The following is a 22,069-nucleotide window of genomic DNA, read 5'->3' on the forward strand; positions in this document are numbered from 1 at the left end:
TAAATATCAAGTCTATTATTGATCTATTCGGTCTAAAGCCATATTGTTCTTCTGCTAACTGTGTCTCTATAATATCCCTCAGTCTTTTGTCTATGACTTTCTCCATTATTTTTAGCCCATGTGATAATAGGGTTATACCTCTATAATTTTCACATTTCTTCCTATTTCCTTGTTTGAACAGTAGTACAATGCTTCCTTGTTGCCAATCTTCAGGTATCCTTTCATCCTTTCATATGGCATTGAGGGTTCTGTATAGCCACTGTAGTCCAGTGCTTCCTGCTGCCTTAATCATATCAGCATTGAATTCATCTTTTCCACTTGCTTTACCTTTGGTCATTGCTTTCACTGCCCTTTCAAATTCCAAGCATGTTATCAGGTTCTCTTCTTTTTCTCCATTTATAATTTCCATTTTCTTATCTCCTCCTTCCTCCGAGCAGTTATCCTCATTATAAAGTTTTTCAAAATACTTTGCCATCACCTTCTGAAGACCCTTTTCGTCATGTACTATGGATCCACCTTCTCTCTCTAATGCCTTGGCTTTTTCTTTATTTATTCTTTTCGATTTTATTACTCTGTGTAATAGTATCTGATTTCCTCAACTATCTTGCTCAATTTGTTGGTAAACTCTTCTCCTTTTCATCCTTGATACTCCCCTTTACTTGTAGTTTCAAACTTTTGTAATCCACATGTAACCTTTCTGTCTTATCCTCATCCCACTGATACATTTTTTGCTTTTCCTTATCCATTTCTTTCTTCACCTTGTTCCTTTCTTTTATTTTGTCTGTCTACCACCGTGTCTCCTTTCCTTTGCTTTTAATTTCCTGCATACCTCAATTGCTGCTTCCACAAATGTCTGTCTTAAATTGTCCCACTCTTCTTCTCCACTGCATATTTCCGTGTTGGGCAACTTCCTTTTTATACAATCTTGGAATGCCATTCTTTTATCCTCATCCTCCAATTCTCAAATCCTGATCTTTGGTTTCTTCTTCAATACAGTTTTAGGGATTTTTACTTTTTTATTTCCACAATTAATAATCTATGATCACCTTTCATACTTTCACTGGGGATTATCTTCGTATTCATGACGTATCTTCACCATTTTCGGTCTGTTATTATAAAATTGATGAGTGTTCCATACTGTCCATCCCAACTATATCGGCTGATCTTATGGCTATTCCTCTTCATAAACCGTGTTCTTTATTATCAGGTTATTTCTGATACAGAAGCCCAACAGTGTCTCTCCAATCTTCATTTCTAACGCCATACCCATGTGGGCCCAGAACATTCTCATACCCCATTCTCCTTTCTTATGTACCATGTAAATATTTGATAGTGTGTTTAGACCATTCATTTGTCAGATGATTAAAGAATACTCCTGCCTATAAAAGTTGTCCAGACTATTGACTGTCATGTCCAACTTAGACATAGTGCATGGGAGCAGTTTTCTTGAAAACAAACTACATAATGTTGATAAATTTGACCATAATAGGTGCTGTTATTCCTGTATTGTCTTGTAAACTTGTTAAAGACTATTTAAAATAGTATTTTTGTTAAATCCGCCTTGTCAATATGCTTTCTGCATTCTCGACCCCATAGAGAAAAGTGATATCATATTATGCAATATTAATACAAAAGAACTTAATGGCCAGTCATTTGTCCCAGTCATTTGAGCAGTAAGTAGGTCTACCACACAGTAAACCTGATCACTGCTTTTATTTGAATTATCGTCGTCTTGTCAGCTATGCACGGCCATTGAGAGCATTCAAGATCCTGTCATTTTGAAACTTTTGAAAATAGTCTCGTTCCCGACTATAGAGTCCAAACAGTGAGAATCTATTCGCAAATGGTTTCTGGAGATGGTCTCGTGTTATTCCCAGTTGGTGTATGTGTAGCAGAAGCCACCCCCTTCTGAATAAAGCCGTGCTGTTGAAAGTGAACCAACCCACCAGCTGATAACTAGCATATTGTACCAGTAAAATAGCCTGACTTTTTGAATTAATATTAAAGGTAGCATGAAGTAGGTCTCAGGGCAATTCTGGGTGGTTTCTAGCTAGGGCTTGGTACAGGAGGCAGGGTCCTATCTACAAGAAAATTTTTAAATAGATTGAATAATAGTTTTTTATTCCGAAAATGCATTTCAAAGTGCACATCACCTTACTGTTGATAGTCGCCGTCTTCAACATCGCCCTTTGATGACCCGTGCTCCCAGTTCACCAGGCTGAACGGGGCTGGAACACGTTCTGAAGTTGCCAATATTACGTTGAGATAAGACCGGAACACCCAGGTTGGTTTGATATGGGTTTGAGTCTCGAACTTTCGACGTTCTGGACGTTCTCCGACGATGTTGTGGGGTAATCACTCATCACATAACTTATACGGGTGTACAGAATTACACAGTCCCCCGACACTTTGGTTTAACAGCACTGTTTCATTTAATATGGTTGTGATATGCCGTTGAATTCACTCTTAATCTTGTAGATAGAATTTAAAAGTTCACTAAAGATGTAAATGCGAGTAGCATCGAGATTGGAAGGAAATAAAGCACAGTTCATGAATAGAAATAATGAAACTGAAAATTGTTCACGCACTTGGCACAGTTCATGGTGATTTTCCACTAAATAAAGTAGCACTTGACGTTGAAAGAAATGTATGACTGCTCTAGAGTTTATCAAAGACACTGCTGTCAGTCATGAAATAATACTAAACATTTTGACGAAGAACTAAGGTTGAAATGAAAAGTACAGTTCGTTGTTAGGCGCACTTGACATTAAATAAAATAGGTGACTGTTTGAGAGTTTATCAAAGATACTGCTGTCAGTCACACACAAATAATTCACACACTGTTCAAAAGAAATAATACACAATTTTGTTTGAACTGGATAAAGAACACAGTTTGAGTTCAGAGTGAAACCTTGGTGTCGTAACACACAGTTATGGTAATCACTTGCATTAATATTCATGTGAAAGTTCGAACACTTTCATATACGCCCTTGTTTATTAACGAAATTATGCTGACTGAGATTTAACAAAAATGTCACAGTTAATAGTATAACGTAGTAGTGTCACATTTGAGTTAATGACATGTTTGTTCAGAGGCCAAGTTTCACACAGGTAACGTGGTAATAAACTCAGTTCCACAAGAACGAAAGTAAGTTATATCGAGAAGTTTCTACATGCGCACAGAATATAAGTTCGACTTGACTGTTGTCACCTAAGTCCATACACGACTTGTCAAAATCAGAGTTCAAACGCTCACAGATGTTAAGTTCAACTTGACGGATATAATCCAAGTCTACTATAAAGACTTTGAATTATTTGATCTTCAACACATGCAAAATTACAAGTTCAACATAACTGAAAGACTCAATGTTCATTATAAAGACTTTGTTATACATTAGAGTTCACACACGCACAATTTATAATTTCAACTCGACTTAAGTCCCACACGAATACTTTGAATATTCGAAGGTAGCCTCTGTCAGCACTTCGACGAACACTGCAGTGTGGAGATGCAGACTGGACACCCAGCTATGACTGTTTGATCGGGTCTAGTGAGCTCAGCTTATATTCAGTTTGGGGCTCCTACGTCATCAGATAACGTGATCTCTTTGAGGCTGATTATCTCACGAATCCCTCGACGGATTTACTTGAGATTCATAATTTGAGACGTTCGTTATCCTCTTCAAAATGATGTATCGCTCAAGTCGCTGCAATTATTATTAGAGAAGTTTTGAAATTTTTTCAATCGAATGTTCGCAAAGGCGTGACGTTCATATCCAGAACATACCAGGCCATACAGGCTACACATGGCATCAGGCGAGTAGTCTATCCTGTCCCTGCAGCTACGTCACACACACAGCTGTCGCTGGCTCGCCTGCTTGCTCCTCCGAACATAAACAAACCAAGTTCGCTCTGAACGTCCTGCGTGATGATGAAGTACAATTAATAGTAAAAAAAATACGGCATGTACAGGTCGTAACCGGTACAGTATGGAAGATAAGAATTTCATTATGGTCCGTATTGAACTCAGATCACAATGAAAATTAATAAAATTATGTAATGTTTCACCTTTTCAATACATGTAAACTTAGAAATGTAAGGTTACATTACTAGTTAATCATAAACGGTACCGGTTTCAACCCAAATTCCGGGTCATCATCAGCTGACCACGTAAAAACAGGAATCAAAACAATGCACAGATAAATAACCAGTAATGCATAGTTTTTTCACCAGACACAAGTTCGTGTGGAGCAGTGTAACACATGTGACTGTGGCACTGTGTTTCAAAAGTTTTTATAATCTTGAAGAGAAGAATAAATATCTCAAGGAAACAATTTAGTAATCGTTACCAGGGGCCTGTTCCATGAACGAACTTTGCAACTTTGCACTTTGCACTTTGCACTTTTCAGATCAGATTTTGTTCCACCATCACTTTTCAGATTTAGCTTGCAAAGTGAAAAGTGAAAAGTTAGGAATCTTTGCACTTTTCAAGCCTGTTATGTTCCTCCGTTGATACAGAAATGCAAAGTGCAAAGAAATGAAGTGAAAAGTTTTCATAAATCTTGCAAAGAGATGATTCCCTTTTCATCTGTTAATTAACAAGTATGTACACTAGTTTCTTGGCGTAGAAATTTGTTTAGTGATATAAACACGTTACAACGAGAGCTTTTGTTAGCACCCAGTGAGGACAGTGATGTAGAATCCAATAAGAGAACATACAACGACAGGATTAATTTTCATAACCTCACTTCGGCGGAATTTCGCAAGTGATTTCGTATTACCCCAACACAGGCTGACTATAGGCTATTCTTGAAATGATCGGTCATTTATTGAAACATGCAACAAAAAGAAGTCAATCCCTTTCCGAAAAAGAACAAATTCTTATATGCTTACATTGGTTAGTAAATGGTGGCCAGCTGCACGATGTAGCAGCAAGGCATGGGACATCAAGATCAATTATTTGCAGAACTGTTACCAGAGTGTAGATGTAAATGTAATATTTCCTAACAGTACGTTGGCCTGATAATTCACATAATATAGTGATGTGATTTCTAATGAAAGGTGAATTTCCTTCTATATGTGGATGTGTTGACGGTACTCTCGTAAACATTGATGTGTGTCATCATTTGAGAGGTTATTTTTAAAGTTGCCAAAAAGGATGTCAAGTTTCTCCTTGACAACTTCCAGCACAGCCAGCTTCTTGTAATAACCTTTCTTTCCCATGTTAATAACTTTAACGGTACGACAATTATACTGTCAAGTTTGCCGCGAAAAGTAAATCATTAAAATCATTGAGTATTAGGCCTATACAGTTTGTTCATGGAATAAACTCGATTGGATCACTCATTCGCAAAGACTTTTCACTTTGCGAAGAAATTGAAAAGTACAACCTAGATCATTGTGGAACAGAAACACTTTGCACTTTGCAAGAACTGAAAATTGCAAAGTTGAAAAGTTGCTAAGTTCGTTCGTGGAACAGGCCCCAGATGTAAGTTCATGTGGAGCAGTATAACACCTATGAATGTAGCACTATTTTTTAAAGGTTTTTAAAACTTGAAGAGGAGAAGAATAAATAGCTCCTCAAGTTTTAAAAACCTTTAAAAAATAGTGCTACATTCATAGGTGTTATACTGCTCCACACGAACTTACATCTGGTGAAAAAACAACACATTACTGCTTATTTGTCTGTGCATTGTTTTTTTCCCTGTTTTTAAGTGTTCGGCTGATGACCCATGTTACACTGCTCCACACGAACTTACGTCTGATGAAGAAACTACACATTACTGATTGTTTATCTGTGCATTGTTTTTTCCTGTTTTTAAGTGATCAGCTGATGCTCTGGAATTTGGGTCGAAACCGGTACCGTTTTTGATTAACTAGTGATGTAACCTTATATTACTAAGTTTACATGTATTGAAAAGGTGGAACCATAACATAATTTTATTAATTTTAACTAGCGTATGATACAAGTTGTACTTCCGGATGTAATGCATAGTGACTGGAAGTATTTTTCGGATACCTGCAGCTGTTGAAAGCCAGACCTTTATTTTTAAGCATATTTCATGCTTGTTCTCAACATTTATCACTTCAGGATTTACCTAAACAGCTGTAATTGAGATAAGAAAACTGCTTTATTTAGGTTAGGTATGCTATCAAGTGCCCGGATAGTGCTAGAAGTTCCACAACGAAGAGAATAAAAATAAATAAAAGGAAAGCTTGTCACATTTATGGATGTCTACAGGTGTGGCGGTAATGCGTTTTATTATCATATGTTTAATTTCATACGTTCGTTGACTCCAGCTTTTTATTAATGCATAGTATGTTTTGTTTGGCTTCTCCGAAAATCATAAAAGTAGTTGTGGGACGTAAAATCAGTAACATTATTATTATTTGTTAGGTACATTCATGAGTAAACAATCATTACGTATGGATTGCTTTTTATCAGGTTTTAAACCTACTTTCTCCAAATACAGTAGAAGTCCGCTATAGCGAGAATTCATAACACCGAAAAATTTACTCGCTATAGCGGAATGTCGTTATATCCGAGTTTTTGTCAGTCACGAAAACCCCTATACACATAAAAATCGGTATGAAACGGCAATCAGTTTGTTCAAAACTTGCATTTTTGCCGATGATGATATCCACACTACGGCTTTCTTGCTTGTTATTTTTTGAAATCCGGTACTATGTGAAAGTGTATGTTTAATTTCATCCAAGACGACCCTGAATGTAATACGACCCCCCCACTTTTTTCTTCAAAAAATGTTAATTAGGCTTATAAAGTACTTTGTAAAATCATGTGAATGCCTTTCTTGTACAGTACTCATTTTTAAACTATCTCTGTCTTCACGTCAACGCCGAACATTGGGTTTATCTTTGTGGCTGCACAACTATTCTTTATTTCTTTATTTATTCATCATCATCGGTTTGCCCTTCCAGCGAGCCGGGTAGGGTGTTTGAAAACGAGCGTCTTCCAAAGTTGCCTATTCGAAAACATTTCGTTGTCCAAGACAGATTCCCAATTCCATCCTCTTCTCTCCACGTCTTCCCTCAGTTGGTCCATCCATCTTCTTCTTGGTCTTCCAGCTGGTCTTCTACCTGTTATTCTCTTTTCCAAATAAGCACATGGTAACCTTGTGCTATTCATTCGTTTAACATGCCCAAACCATTTAAGTCTAGATGACCTAAGTCTTTCCACCATCAATTCATTTAGACCTAGGTTAGATCGGATCTCATCATTTTTCACATGATCAAGTCGGGTCTTTTGGAGGGCAGTTCTAAGAAATTTCATTTCACAGGCTTCAATCCTACTATAATCCTTTGATGTTAGTGTGCAGGTTTTCAGAGAATATGTAAGGATAGGAATGAAATATGACTTGTACAGGGTCATTTTTGTTCTTTGTGGGACTTTCTGATCCCATAGTAGGTGTATAACGATGCTGTAAAAGTTAGAGCCTTTGGTTACTCTGTTATTTCTCTGTCAGCTCTGTTATTACTAGCGATTACGCTTCCTAAATAACTGAATTGGTGTACTACTTCAATTTGGTGGTCCTGTATTTTTATGTTGCATTCTGTATAATGTCTGCTGATTTTTAATGCTACTGTTTTTGATGGGTTCAATTTCATTCCATAGTCATCAAACTTCTTACACCATGCATTCAGATTATTTTGCACTCCCTCCTCTGTTTCATCCCATATTGCCACATCGTCTGCAAACACCAGAGCCTGAAGATCTTTATTACCTTTTCCTTTTAGTTCCTTTAAAATGGTATCCATAACTGCTATGAATAGAAGTGGTGACAAGGCACTTCCCTGTTGTACTCTTTTGGTTGTATTGAACCATTCAGAGTGACCATCTCCAATTCTGACACAGCTTTTACAATTACTATATAGCATTTGGATCTTCCTAATAAGGTACTCCGGTACACCAAGTTTTCTAAGACTTTTCCAAATAGTTGATCTAGGAACATTATCATACGCCTTTTCAAGGTCCATAAACACAATAATTAGGTCTTTTCCTCTTTCCCAGTGTTTCTCTGCCAACATCCTCAAGGCAAATATCAGATCTGTTGTGCTTCTTCCAGTCCTAAAACCATGTTGTTCCTCTTCTAAGATAGGCTCTAGTATATCCCTCACTCTGGCTTCAATGATCTCCATAATTTTAAGGCCGTGTGATAGGAGGGTAATGCCTCTGTAATTTTCACTTTTCCTTCTACTCTCTTTCTTAAAGATAGGAACTATCACCCCTTTTGTCCAATCTTCAGGTATTTCATTATCCTACCATATTGTTCTGAGAACTCTATACAGCCACTGTATTCCTGGTGGACCAGCAGCTTTAATCATGTCAGCTGTAATTTCATCAGCTCCTGCTGACTTACCACTTCTCATCCTGTGGAGAGCTTGCTCTACTTCTGTCCATGTAATTGGGATATCTTCCTCTATTGTTTTCTGTCCTACATCCTCAACAGAGATCTCTTTAGGGCCATTTAGGAGCTTGTCAAAATACTGCCCCATTGTATCCGTGATATCTTTCATATTGCGAACTATATTCCCATCTGCTGTCTCCAGGGCTGTAATTGCTTCTTTATCTGATCTTTTACTTTTAACTCTTCCATATATCATTTTCATATTCCCTTTACTGTCTTCTTCCAGTTTAGTTGTAAATTCTTTCCAACTTTTCTCTTTTTCTTCCTGTACAATTCTCTTGACTTCCAACTTTGTGTCTATATTCCTTTGCTATCTCTTCCAATGTGTCTATATTCCTTTGCTATCTCTTCCAATTTATTGTTGTCTATTTGGTCACTGTTGATTCTTCTGTCAGACTTAGCCACATCAAGAAGTTTTTTGGCTTTATTCCTCTTCATTATGGCTTCTTTCACTTTATCATTCCACCAAGATGTTCTTTTCTCTCTCACTCTTCTGCTTGTTCTTCCACATATTTTATCTGCACTACCAACCAAACTTTCCTTAAAATCATTCCATTCTTCATTACCTTTCTTTGTGTCTGTTATTGGTATTTTAGCTCTGATTTCCTCTTGAAACTGCTGTTTGACTTCTACATCTTTCAATTTCCAGTCTTTAATTCGTGGTTTTTTCTTCTTGTCTACTTTAATAATAGGTTTGGTGACTTTTAGGTCTGCAATGAGGAGTGTATGGTCACTATCAAGGCTCTCACTAGGTATCACTTTTACATCATGCACCTTTTCTCCACTTGACCTATCTGTGATGATAAGGTCTATCACTGATCTATACTGACCGTCCCAACTGTATCTCGTTATCTTGTGGCTATCCCGTTTCTGAAACCACGAGTTCTTCACCAGAAGTTGGTTTCGTGTATATAGATCAAGCAGAAGTTCACCCTCCTCATTTCTATTACCAAATCCATATGGACCAATAATGCCTTCATAACCTGACCTATCAGTTCCTACCTGGGCATTAAAATCCCCAATTATCATTATGTTCTCTTCATCAATAATGTCCTCTAGTTTTTCTAGGAAGCTTGCTTTTTGGCCATCGCTACAACCCTGCTGGGGAGCATAAACTTGGTTTACAGTTTGAGTTTCTCCATTTAGGTATATTTTAGCTTTGATTAATCTCTCATTGATGAAGGAGACATCTGTTACACTATCAATGTCTTTATGGAGTATAAAACCAACTCCATTCCTCACCACTGCAGGATTACCACTCCAGTATAATTTATATCCGTCCTCTAACATTCTTGTGTTGCAACCTTTCCATTTGGTTTCACTTAGCCCTAGGATGTGAATATGTCTACGGTTCATTAAATCCGTGATTTCGTTGCATTTTCCTGTTAGAGTCATAACGTTTAAGGTTCCAATCCAAAGCTTGTTTCTATGATCGGGTCTTCTCATGCATTTTGAATGAACATCGGACATGTCGTCGTTAGTTCCAAGAGTACTTGAAGTATTGTCGACATTCAGAATATGTTTCTTTCCGAGGCTCGTTTTCATTTTGAAAGCCACTGCATTGTACTCCTGTACTGACTTGCTAGGCCTAACGTACTAGAGGATTTTCTTTCAGGGTGGTCTCCCTTAGCCTTTGGCAGTCCCCTGCCTCACTGCAAGGCAGCAGCTGATGAATTTATGTGTTATTTCCCACACAAAGGTCTCATCTTATCCAATCTTCTAAGGGAAAACTCCTCTGCTCGCAGCTATTGGTTTTCCCTTAGTTTGCCTGGTTTGGTATCGGCCGCCAGACCCTCGGCCAGACAGTCGCAGGTAGTACCGTCTACTGTCGCATACGATAGCAGAATATATTCTGACCTGACACCAGCTACCCCAAAAAGCAAGGATGCCTCTTCCGCCAGTTCCGCCGTACCAATGATCTTCATCTCAGCCTTCACTGCCGTTGAGGTCTTCACCTGTAACCCTGAGCTGGGACCCTTACCAGATGGTACACACCGGGTCAGTGTGCTCTGGGACTCACATAGGCAGGGGCGCCACTCCCTGGGTAGGGCTGCCTCCGCAGAGGGTCCCTACCTGCTACCTTGTTCTTTATTTATTATTTATTAAATTGGCATCATAATATCAAAGAGAACCCGTTGAAAAGTTGCCGGCAATATGCATTCTACGCGTCTCTAGAATACGACTATCCACCAGGAAAATATTCTTTCTGTCTATAAACTGTTACTTTTACTCAGCGTCATCTACAACCGGCCGCTACACGCACGTCTGTCTTGCCGGGTTCGTCCAACTTCTGTGGCTAGCGATGTATAGGGCTAATCGTGGGCGTTGAAGGTCAATGAACAAGTGTACCGAACCGTGGTATGGCTATTCCTCCTTGCGTTTTTCATGCTCATACCTCACAATTTCATCTTTGACTTCTTTAAAGCGTCCTTGTTGCAGGCAACTGAATGCATTTTTTATATAGTACTCATTTTTAGCTGTATTTGTCATCATGCTAACGCCGAATATTGGCTTTAGTTAAGTGTATGCCGTATTTTCTTGCGGCTGCACAATTATTGTACATTTCTGAGTGTTTAATAACCATTAACTTAAAACATGCATCATATCTTCGAGAACCCTTTGAAATTTTGCCGGCAATACCTGTTCCACGTATCTTTGCAATAAGACGATTCATCATGAAAATGTTCGTGCTGTTTATAAAACTTAATTTTGCTAAGCGTCAGGTATATTTGACGCATTATAACTCTGCCACTGAACCGTGGCCTTTCTAAGAATTCGAAGGCTCGCACGTTGTGATGCCATTCTGCAGATTTGTGAAACGTATTTATAGAGGTTAATAGAACATCACATCTCTTCATATTTCCTGAGATCCAATGATGTTACACAGAGGCACTGAACAGCTGGTTGCCGCGGCTAACGATAAATAATAAAGAGGCGGTCGTTTGTTGTCAAGGAGTTATGTGTGCGTGTGTGTAGGGCTGAAAAGAAGCAGCATGGTTACCGTGGTAGTTGCCAGTGGTGTTCATTACTGTTAGGCCACGAATGCAAGGCAACCCTTGATTTTTCACACGAGTTTCTGAGAAAAAACATAGTCTTGGATTTGGAAAAATACTGGAATCACTCCTGAGGCTTCTGTGGCAAACATTTCAGTTTTCTTCTTCAAACCACGTCAGCTAACCTAACCGTATATGTATAATGAAAACATTTCAAACGCATGTAGAGAAATGATAAACTCCTTGCTAAAAATGTACATGGGATTAGCCTTCCTGAAATTCAAATTGACATGCTGATAGCCTTTCTGTAATTTAACCACACGCGTGAAAATATAAACTATCCTCTGAAATCAATGACACTCTGCCATATCTTGAGGTGTACCCCGTTCTTACTTATTTGCAGTGTTTACTGTGGCATTAAAATTAAGAGAGTGTTTATTCATCCCTTATTTTTAATAGGTTAACAACTGTTATCAGGCACGTTATGTACGCATTGATTACAAAAGTATGTTCTCTTTCATTTTGACTTTTCTTAACGAGAGAGCAGTCAACGGGAATTACTAATCGACTCTGACATCGCCTTCGAATGTCGACGAGAAAGCTTGCTAGAGGAAATGATACGGAAGGTAATCGATCGCATGCAATATAATCGCTGGGGTGCATAAATGTTGGTAATGGAAAAAATCGCATGCGCTTAATCGCTCATAATAATGGATGCATCAGTGATAGGGCTCTCGCTGTAACTGAAAGATAATACACAGTTTAATATAGAAATTTTGAGGGGACAGACAAAAATTATCATTATAACGGGGTTCTCGTTGTATGCTGTACTCACTATAGCGGACTTCTGCTGAATTGCCTATTATTTATTTATTTACATCGTTTACGCCCACATTGGAGTACTTAAATCAATCCATATACACTACAGTTTTCACAATATTAGTTGTAATATTTTCTCAACTTCCTCTTATCTTCCCAGAACTTCATTTTTTCTGACCTGGCTGCCCTCTCTTCATCTGTAATGGTGTACTGTTTTTGTTTGACTGTTTTTAATTTAGGCTTGTATCTCTACTTCTCAGAATCCTCTTTTCTTTTCTCTCTAATTTGTTTCATTGTTATATTCAGCTAAATCATTCTGGACCTCAAAAAACCAGTAGTTCTTGGTTTTACTTTTCCAAAAGAAATTGAATAATTGTTTCAGTAGTCTGGTAGTCTTACTATGTGGCTGAAAAAGGCAATTCTCCTTTTTTTGCATTGTATCCACAATTGATTCATTTTCCCAATAGACTATTTCATTAGGCAGCAGTCTCCATTGTCCATTTACTTGATGTTTTTTATTGGTGATTGTTGGAACAAATATTTGAGGTTCTCTATGGCAATCAACATCTTTATAATTTTTATTGCCTATATTGGCTCGAGTTACGAGATATTAAATGATAACTTTTCGCCTGCTGTATTAATAGCAACAACCTTGAATATTTATCAACTAAAGTAAACTTGTTTCCTCATCCTGAGGTGGTGCAGCTCTTTTTAAGCATTCCCCCAGTGGAGGTGAGCTGCATGTGCCATTTTTACTGCATATCAACCTTCCTACCATTTTTAAATCTCTGGCAGTATGATACTGGGAATTGAACTCAGGCCCCCGAGATCGGCAGCTATATATAATTTCCATTTATTTTGGAAAGACCTCCTGTATTTACAGGCTGCCGCTAAGAACAAGGTAAAACATATCAATTTTATGTACATATGTATTAATAAAAGAACATTCAAGATTAGCTGTAGAGGTGGTGCCTCATGATCTTGATGGAGGCTCGGAGGACGAGGGTCGCGATTTCCGGGATGAGCTTCATTGGGAGTTGGAAGCGCTTCCATGTGGCGACGAAGTGACGAGGTATGGTACCGCGTGCTCCAACCATTATCCCTATTATTTCAATTTCCTGAAGGTGGTATTTGGATTTGTAGTAAGGGATAGTTGGTTTGTATTTGTTAATCTTTTCTAGATTAACCTCCTCTGGCTGACCGCTATGGTGCTCGAACCTGACTGTCGGATCTAATATGAATCCTTGAGAACTGTTTTCTTTAAAGGCTATGATGTCAATTCTTTGCGAACTACCATTTACGGCCAGTCCGTGTACCTCCTCATGTACACTGAATCCCTTCTTTCTCAGTTCTGCGGCAATGAAGGATCTGATCTGGTGGTGCCGCGTGTTTCTAAGGAGCTCCCCGCGTGTGCAGAATCCCAGGACATGACCAAAAGTTTCTTTCTCTCCGTGGCAATGCCGACAGAGGTTGTTGTCAAGAGATCTGCCTGGCACCGAGCGCACCGCAGAAACATTAGCAGTCATCTTTATAGCCTCTCTCCACTCATTACAAGACAGTCCGGTATGATCTCGCACCCAAGAGTTTGCTGGTGTATACTCTTTGTAAAGTTGTACTCCGAGTCCCTTTTGCGGTAGTGAACACCAGGAGGTGAATTCACGTTCTCGTAGCTCTTGACGGATCTTCTTAGTATCGTACAGGCTGTTCTTGGCAGTTATTTTCTGGGTATCGGCGTTTGTTAGTTTTAGGCGTTCTATACATTCCCGACTCTCCGCGAGACAATTCCTCGAAGCGACACCAAGTGGATGTTTAGTCTTCAGCAAGATATTGCAGGCATTAATGCATTGTAGGTAAACTTCCCACAAGGTTTTAAACAGAGCGAGTCCTTTGTATTTCTTTCCGGTGTACATCATGCCGTCTGGGGTATCCGTCGGCAACTGCAATATCTCCTTTGTTGCACTTTTAATCATTTTATCGCTATCGGATAAAAATTTCTGTGCAATTTTCTTGAAACTGCATGTCAGGAAAGGGTATATCAGGGTGGGACTGATTGAGGAATTTAGTACTATGAGCTAAGCAGTGGCGACGATGTTAGAAGTTGGAGCTTATTGTGAAGGTCTTTCATTACAGCAGTCTCGTCGAACATTCTTAACTACAAAACACAAACGTATCACATGACTGATGTGTGCTTGCAATGCGTGGGTCGGACGTATGAAACTGTTCACTTATTTGTGCAGCATCATCAGAGCTGCAGTAGGCCTACACTACGGGGGTGGGCATTTCTTAACTACAAAACACAGATATACCGCATGACTTCGATTTGTGTTTTCATTGCCTGAGTTGTGCGGATGAAACCATTCACAAATTTGTATGATGTCATCGTTGTTGTTCTCTGACAAATTAAGTTTGTCTCAAAAATCCAGGGGGATCTAATGCATGAGAAAATAGTTTTTTAAATTTAGGCTAAACAAATGAATATTATTACATTGTTTTTATACATTGATATTGCAATTATATAAAATCTCTGTTTTAAGTTAAACTTTGACAGTTGAAATTATTCTGTATGGTTACTGATGAAGAGAATGTTTACTGGTCTCCAAGCATTTATGATTAATAAATAAGTTTCATTAACAGAAAGTGTATTGATAAGGCAGATTTAACCAGAGTACTAAATTAAATTGTCTTCAATGAGTTTACAAGTAAATACAGAAATAACAGCACCTATTATGGTCAAATTTATCAACACTGGTTTGTTTTCAAAGAAAACTGCTCCCATGCAAGTTGGACACGACAGTCAAACTATTTTAAATATTTTGTAACAAACTAGTGTTCAACTGAAGACCTAATTTGAGCTGTATTGGACATTCATACTTTTTCACGTGGTTACATCATGTAAATGATGTCCGACTCGTTGGCTGAACGGTCAGCGTACTGGCCTTCGGTTCAGAGGGTCCCGGGTTCGATTCCCGGCCGGGTCGGGGATTTTAACCTTAATTGGTTAATTCCAATGGCACGGGGGCTGGGTGTATGTGTTGTCTTCATCATCATTTCATCCTCATCACGACGCGCAGGTCGCCTACGGGAGTCAACTCGAAAGACCTGCACCTGGCGAGCCGAACATGTCTTCGGACACTCCCGGCACTAAAAGCCATACGCCATTTCATTTCATGTAAATGATACACTGTATTTATACGTGTAATGGATGCCGCTGCATGATGTACTCACTGCCATTTACCTTGTAGAATTTGGAGGAAAACAATGTCCACTTAATTGACATATTTAATTTTCTACAAAAAATGTTGTAATATTTAAAATCATAAAATGGATTGTAGCATGTAATAAAACTAGTAAATGGTGATCAATGGCTGGTACATTCAGTTATGCCAACTGCACAATACACATTCTGCAAAAGATAGCATTGCTTCCATTGCATGTGTGTAAAGGGGATCACAGTGTGCAGTATTTTTAGAGAGAGAGAGAGAGAGAGAGAGAGAGAGAGAGAGAGAGAGTTGGGTGGAGGGTGGTATTTATTGGCAGTGATGAGAAATGAAGGACAGTGTAGTCATGCTCAAATTCAAGTTTTAAAATAGTGCATGGAAACTCCAGTCTCTATTGGTGGTTTTTAACACACACAAACTACACTCATTGACTGAAAACTTAGTATTATTAGAACATCTATAGTAATCTAGAATGAGGCAAGTCTGTGTGTTAATACTAGCTATAAAATTACTGGCAAAAATTATTTCCAGTTTTAAGTTATGATACACTGTATGCCGTCTGTGCTTCATTTAATAAATTCATGGCTGATGGTAGTTATTGATCATTTGAAACAAGACCATCGATGGATACATTGTTCGTATTTGTATTTGTAAATTGATAGATTATGGTTAATTCCTAACTTATTAGATCGTATGTCATGGCAACTATTTTTTTTTTTTTTTCCTGCATGAATGTGGGATCTACCAGACAAATTAAGGAAATATACAGATGGGAGTGGAGAGCGTAAGGTGCTACAGAATATGTGAATAATGCCGAGTAGGTTTACCAGGTGTGGCATTGTATGGAAGTGAAACATGGACGATAACTAGCTCAGGAAGAAAGAGAATACAAGCTTTTCAAATGTGGTGTTACAAAAGAATGCTGAAGATGAGATGCGTAGATAGAATCACGAATTAAGATTTACTGAATTAGATTGGTGAGAGGAGATTGATTTGGACAAATTCGACCAGAAAAGGAGATAGCGTGATAGGACACATCTTCAGACACCCAGGACTTGTACAGCTGGTTTTTTAAGGGAAGTGTAGGTGGTAAGAATGATCCTTAGAGAAGAAGTGGAACATGCAATAAAAAAGCTCCAGAACTGGAAAGCGCCAGGCCAAGATGGAATCACTGCTGAAATCCTAAAGAACATGGGTGACCTAGGTGTCGACATCCTGCACAAGTTAAGTCCGAAGATATGGACATCTGGAAATTGGCCGGACCAGTGGTGCCACTCCGTCTTTGTACCACTGTTCAAGAAAGGTTCTCCACTTGACTGTGCAAATTATCGAACGATAGCCCTCATCTCCCATGCAAGTAAAATCATGCTCACGGTGCTGAACGAGAGGCTGAAGACCTTCTTACTTCCACAAATCTCAGAGGAACAAATCGGGTTTGTTCCAGGCAAAGGAACTCGTGAGCAGATCCTAAACATCCGGCAGCTCATAGAGAAGACAAGGGAATATAATATCAAGGTGTTCCTGTGCTTCGTGGACTACAAGAAAGCCTCCGACAAGGTAAATGGTCAAAGCTCTGGGCTATACTCACTGAGATGGGGACGCCAAGACATTTAGTGTACCTGATCCAACAATTGTACTCTTAGAACACTGCGACAGTGAGAGTTAATGGCGACCTCTCAGACGTCTTTTCTGCTTGTGCTGGTGTGCGACAAAGTTGCATTCTTTCCCCCCTCTTATTTAATGTATACAGTGAGTATATTATGAGGGAGATTCTCGAGGACTGGAGTGACGGCATCACAGTTGGTGGCAGGAAAATTAACAACCTCAGATATGCAGATGACACCGTGATTATTGCAACAGATAATCATGAATTAGAAACCATCATGCGGAGGCTAGACGAGCGAAGCAGAGAATATGGTCTTGAAATCAACAATAAAAAGACCAAAGTGATGATTGTAGAACGTTTTAATAACAACAGACCTGCCATAACAAGAATTGCGGATTATGAGGTTCGAGTATCTAATATCTAGGATCTATTGTCACAGATACTGGAGACTGTGAACCTGAGATCCGTAAGCGCATTGCAATTGCGAGAAATTCAACAGCAAAACTTACTCGCATCTGAAAAGACACCTCCATCACTTCCAAGACAAAGCTCACCCTCATGCGAACTCTGATCTTCCCTATCGCGACCTTTGCAGCAGAAACTTGGACGATGAAGACGGTGGATCGCCGCAGGATTGATGCTCTAGAAATGTGGTACTATAGGAGATTACTGCGAATACCATGGACAGCACACCGTACTAATGAATCGATCCTGCAACAGCTCGGCATCAGAACAAGACTGTCGACCCTTATCAACCAAAAACAACTCGGATATTTTGGTCATATTGCCAGAAGACAGGAGGCAATGGAAATACTTATCATAGAGGGAAAAGTCGAAGGCCGAAGACCTAGAGGACGTGCGCCGTTACGATGGATGGACCGGATCAAGAACTTAACCAGGATGAGCTTACAGCAAGCAAGTCACCATGCCCAAAGCAGAGACTCCTGGAGGAAGATCACCAAAAGGATTGCCGCGTGATGCCACTACACCCTTATGAAGGGTTGGACTAAGAGAGAGAGAGAGAGAGAGAGAGAGAGAGGGGTGGTAAGAACGGTAGGGGTAGACCAAGGTAGGAATTTGACAAGCAGATTAGAGCTGATCTACGATGTACTAGTTCTGTGGAAATATGAGCTCAGGATAGTGTTATGGAGAGCTGCATCAGACCAGTCTTAAGGACTGATGACTCAAACAACAACAACAACAACAACAACAAGGTATAAAGTGAGGGAACTTGTCAGCCCTAAAATCGTTGGGCTACAAAATGTTTATTCTCAGAGAATATACTTTACGATAAATCCTCATATTAGTCTCCCAGATTGTCCACAACACGTTGTCAATGATATGAGAGACTTCAGATACCAATCGCCTCACCATATGTGAATTTTGCGATCTCATGTTTCACAGTGTTGGCAATGTTCCCTCATGTCCCAGACAGTCTCCCACGTAATGGTTCTTTCACTTTAGGGGTGAGTTCAAAATCACACGACCCCCTGCAGGTGGGGGACGCACATGTAGAATACACCCGTGGTATCCCCTGCCTGTCGTAAGAGGCGACTAAAAGGAGCGACCAAGGGGTGAATGATCAAATTAGAACCATGAGACTACTTATAATTAGTACCATCACACAGGTAACACCATGGGTCGCATTTACTTGCGCGTAGTACCACTATGTTAGGTACGCACTAGGTTTGTGATTAGAAGCGACAGTGTGTGAATCAGGATGAGGGTCTTACAGTACCTGTGATTCGTACCCCTATATGAGTGACACCATGGGATTAGCGACATCATGGTTCTGCCTTGCCTAGGCTCAGTTCCCACTATGTGAGGAATTCTACAGGATAGTACGAGTCCCTGTGGTTAGTCCACTTATGTAAGGAACGCCATAGGTTTGTGTTGCCTGTAAATAGCGCCGAAATGTGCGAAACACCATAGGTCTGTGTTACATGTGCGCATTACACTACCTGTGAAGAGTACCATAATGTGTGGAATACCGCGAGTCTACGGTACTTTTGATTAGTACTGCCAAATGAAAAATAGCATGGTTCTACTTTCCTAGCGATCAGTACCATTATGAGGGGCCAATGACCTGGATTTTGGACCTGTTTTGACTATAAGCATAATCAATTCAGCATCGTGCTATAGTAGCAGTCCCTTGGTCAGTAATACTATTGTTTTATGCCAGCTTCTGTGCATGTGAAGCACTGTGGGTCGGATCCACTGATAGTTTTAAATTCATATCCATCCATCCATTCTTCGTCCTCACGCTTTGAATTCTGGTCAGTGGAGGATTTTGGACTTTTAATTTGTCATTTGATTTCGTCTCATTTCATACCATTAGGGGCCGATGACTTCTATGTTAGGACCCTTTAAACAACCAGCATCATCATCATCATCATGATCATCATCATGATCATCATCAAAATCACACGGAGGCAGGTCCGTTCAGTATGGCGGTTATTCAAGTACTTCCCACCCCCAGCGCTGAAGTTACCTTGTCACATCCATTCTGCACGGAGCCCGACTCACTACTGCAGTCTTATTGCCCTGTGCATGGTACCTATCCAGTGCACCACCATCTCGTCCTGTGTCCATGTACTTTGAGTGTATACTATCCAGGACAATGTATGGTTGCACCGTTCATTTGCGAGGATAAAAATAGTTGTCGTGGCTTATGCCAGCCCTTGTATACTGTATCATAATAAGTTGCTAATCGTACTTGCACGGAACTTTCTTGGTTCTGCCTCTACTTGTTTATAGTTTGATAGATCTGACTACCTGAGCACAAGGAGTTCCAACTCTGTATAAGTCTGAGATGCCCTGTCGGTTCCTTAATAACTAGTCTTCTTATCCTCTGGATATCTTGGCCATTTAGCCATTGGCTGTAGTTCATGGACAAGAATGTAGGTACAGAAACCTATCCCATGAACCTAGAACAAAGTTGAGAGAGAGAAAGAATCTGTTAGTATATGATTTTCCTTACAGGAATGTTCAGGTATAATTTCTTACTACTGAACTTTGTTAGCATGACTTTTGACTTTTTAGAAGCATGAAACTGGACTAGAAGTGCCAGTGTTTTGGTTTTACACTCAGATCCATTCTCTTCTTTCTCTTCATTGAAAACAAACCTTGTTTATTAATATCTCGATGTTGCTCAAAATTTTCACTTTGTACTCAGTGTCCTAAATTTTCAGCTGGAACCAGCTAAATATGAACGCTGCATTGTTTGGATTCGAGAACTGTTGTATCAGACTCAGTTTACTGCCGAGAGGCTTAGGATCATCGCAGCTAAAATTGCAAATGATGTGGCTCAAGTAAAGAGGAAAGGAAATAATGTCGTAAGAGACCTCATGAAAGGTTTATGCTTCAGCAAAGGTAATAATATACATATATTGACTTTCTTTCTGTGTATCTTGTCTATCTTAAAATACTTGCAAAAATATTTCTTATTTCCCCTTGTTTTGTTATTAATGTAGATCAAGTCTTCAACATGATGTCATCAGGGAGAGTTGAAGTTTGTTATCTCCTAAAGTTTAGCAAATAGGAGAACTGCTGTTGTGCTACAATGTTTCCATATTTATTTGATTATAAGCTGATCCCTGGGAAATTAGAAATGAACATTAAAAAGAAAAATGAATTACACAAAGCATAAGGAATATTTTTTCTGCCATTTAATTGTTTAGTAAGGCATCACCATCGGATGGTTCAGATTCATTTTCACTTAATTCTTTGTCTTTGTCCTTGGTACCTGCCGTCAAGTGGATTAAAGATAGAATAATTTTTTAAAAGCACGAATAACAATTTTTCTTGTTATATTTGGAAACCATGCTAGAATTTCAAAATCTTCAGGTAGTAGAATTGTTGGCAGAGTTTCTACAGTGATAGTATCTATGAAATATGCCGTTTAACTAGTCTTTCACTGAAGGTGCAGTAGATAGTGCATTCGCTAGAATCCAATCGCCTGAAGGCAATAGAGCTGAAATATGATGCAATCAGAAGGGATACTTTTTCCTATTAATCCCTCAAGCTTGACTTTGTTAAACTCCAGGCTGCACCCACAACGTGCTTTGTTTCTATCCTACTCACAATACTGAGTGTGGGATTGTATGAATTTTGCTATGATTTCCAAACGAGCAGGCAAAAAAAAATACAAAAAAGGGCACAATACAATAACATATTACATAAATTATAAACATATGCTAACCTGATTATCCTTGGACAGCTGCACGTCAGTAATGTGCTTTATGTAGTAACCACCCCAGTGTTTCAGTTTTTCGGCATATTATCATAAATTACATAATCATTGTCACTATTTTCACTGGAAAGTGTAGCAAACTCATCCTCAGTACTACTCTCACACTCTGAATTAGTTTTCCTGCCATTATTTACAAGTAAATTAAGCTATTCCTGCGTCGCCAACTACTCCGTTAGGACCTGCCATGTATACAAACAAACTTGACACGTGTTCAGAATTTAAAAAAAATAATAATAAAAATGACTATGCGACATCTGTTGGCAATAGATAGCTTGAAGTATAGCCGAAAGTTGCCTCTTCCTGTCTTCTTATGGTAAGGCAAATAACTATTACGAAATTAACGTGGCGGGTGTTTCAAATGTCACAGCGCACCATTGCACCGTACATGCTGTGATTGTGGCAGACCAGTGGGCACACCGTTGCGCCGTAGCAATGTGGCGGGTGTTTCAAATGTCACAGCACACCATTGCACCGTACATGCTGTGATTGTGGCAGACCAGTGGGCACACTGTTGGGCTGTACACGCTAGGAGGGTTAATGTTCAAGTGATTAATGATCCTAGCCTCCAAATTGGGGAGTAGTTCTTGTTAGGTTCTGTAAATTACAGTGTATTTGATAACTCTGATGTCGGAGCACGGTTTGAAGTGGGGACAAGTTAAAAGGGGCTCTTGAACAACGTGGGAAGAATGTTCCAAAGTCTGTAAAAGACAGGTTCCCCTTTCTTGTGATTCAACAGCCTTTTATACCGATTTCAT

The 22,069-nt window shown here is 39.3% G+C and overlaps 1 protein-coding gene across 1 annotated transcript in view; it reads left to right on the forward strand.

The window, feature by feature from the left end:
- LOC136872570 (uncharacterized protein C05D11.1) overlaps nt 1-22,069 on the forward strand; it is a 318,276-nt gene that overhangs the window by 151,063 nt on the left and 145,144 nt on the right. The window contains exon 12 of the mRNA XM_067146371.2: nt 20,254-20,434. Within this exon, the coding sequence (XP_067002472.2) occupies nt 20,254-20,434 (181 nt within the window). The remainder of the gene's footprint in view (nt 1-20,253; nt 20,435-22,069) is intronic.

Source organism: Anabrus simplex, chromosome 4 (assembly GCF_040414725.1).
Source record: "Anabrus simplex isolate iqAnaSimp1 chromosome 4, ASM4041472v1, whole genome shotgun sequence".
Classification (NCBI taxonomy): domain Eukaryota; kingdom Metazoa; phylum Arthropoda; class Insecta; order Orthoptera; family Tettigoniidae; genus Anabrus; species Anabrus simplex.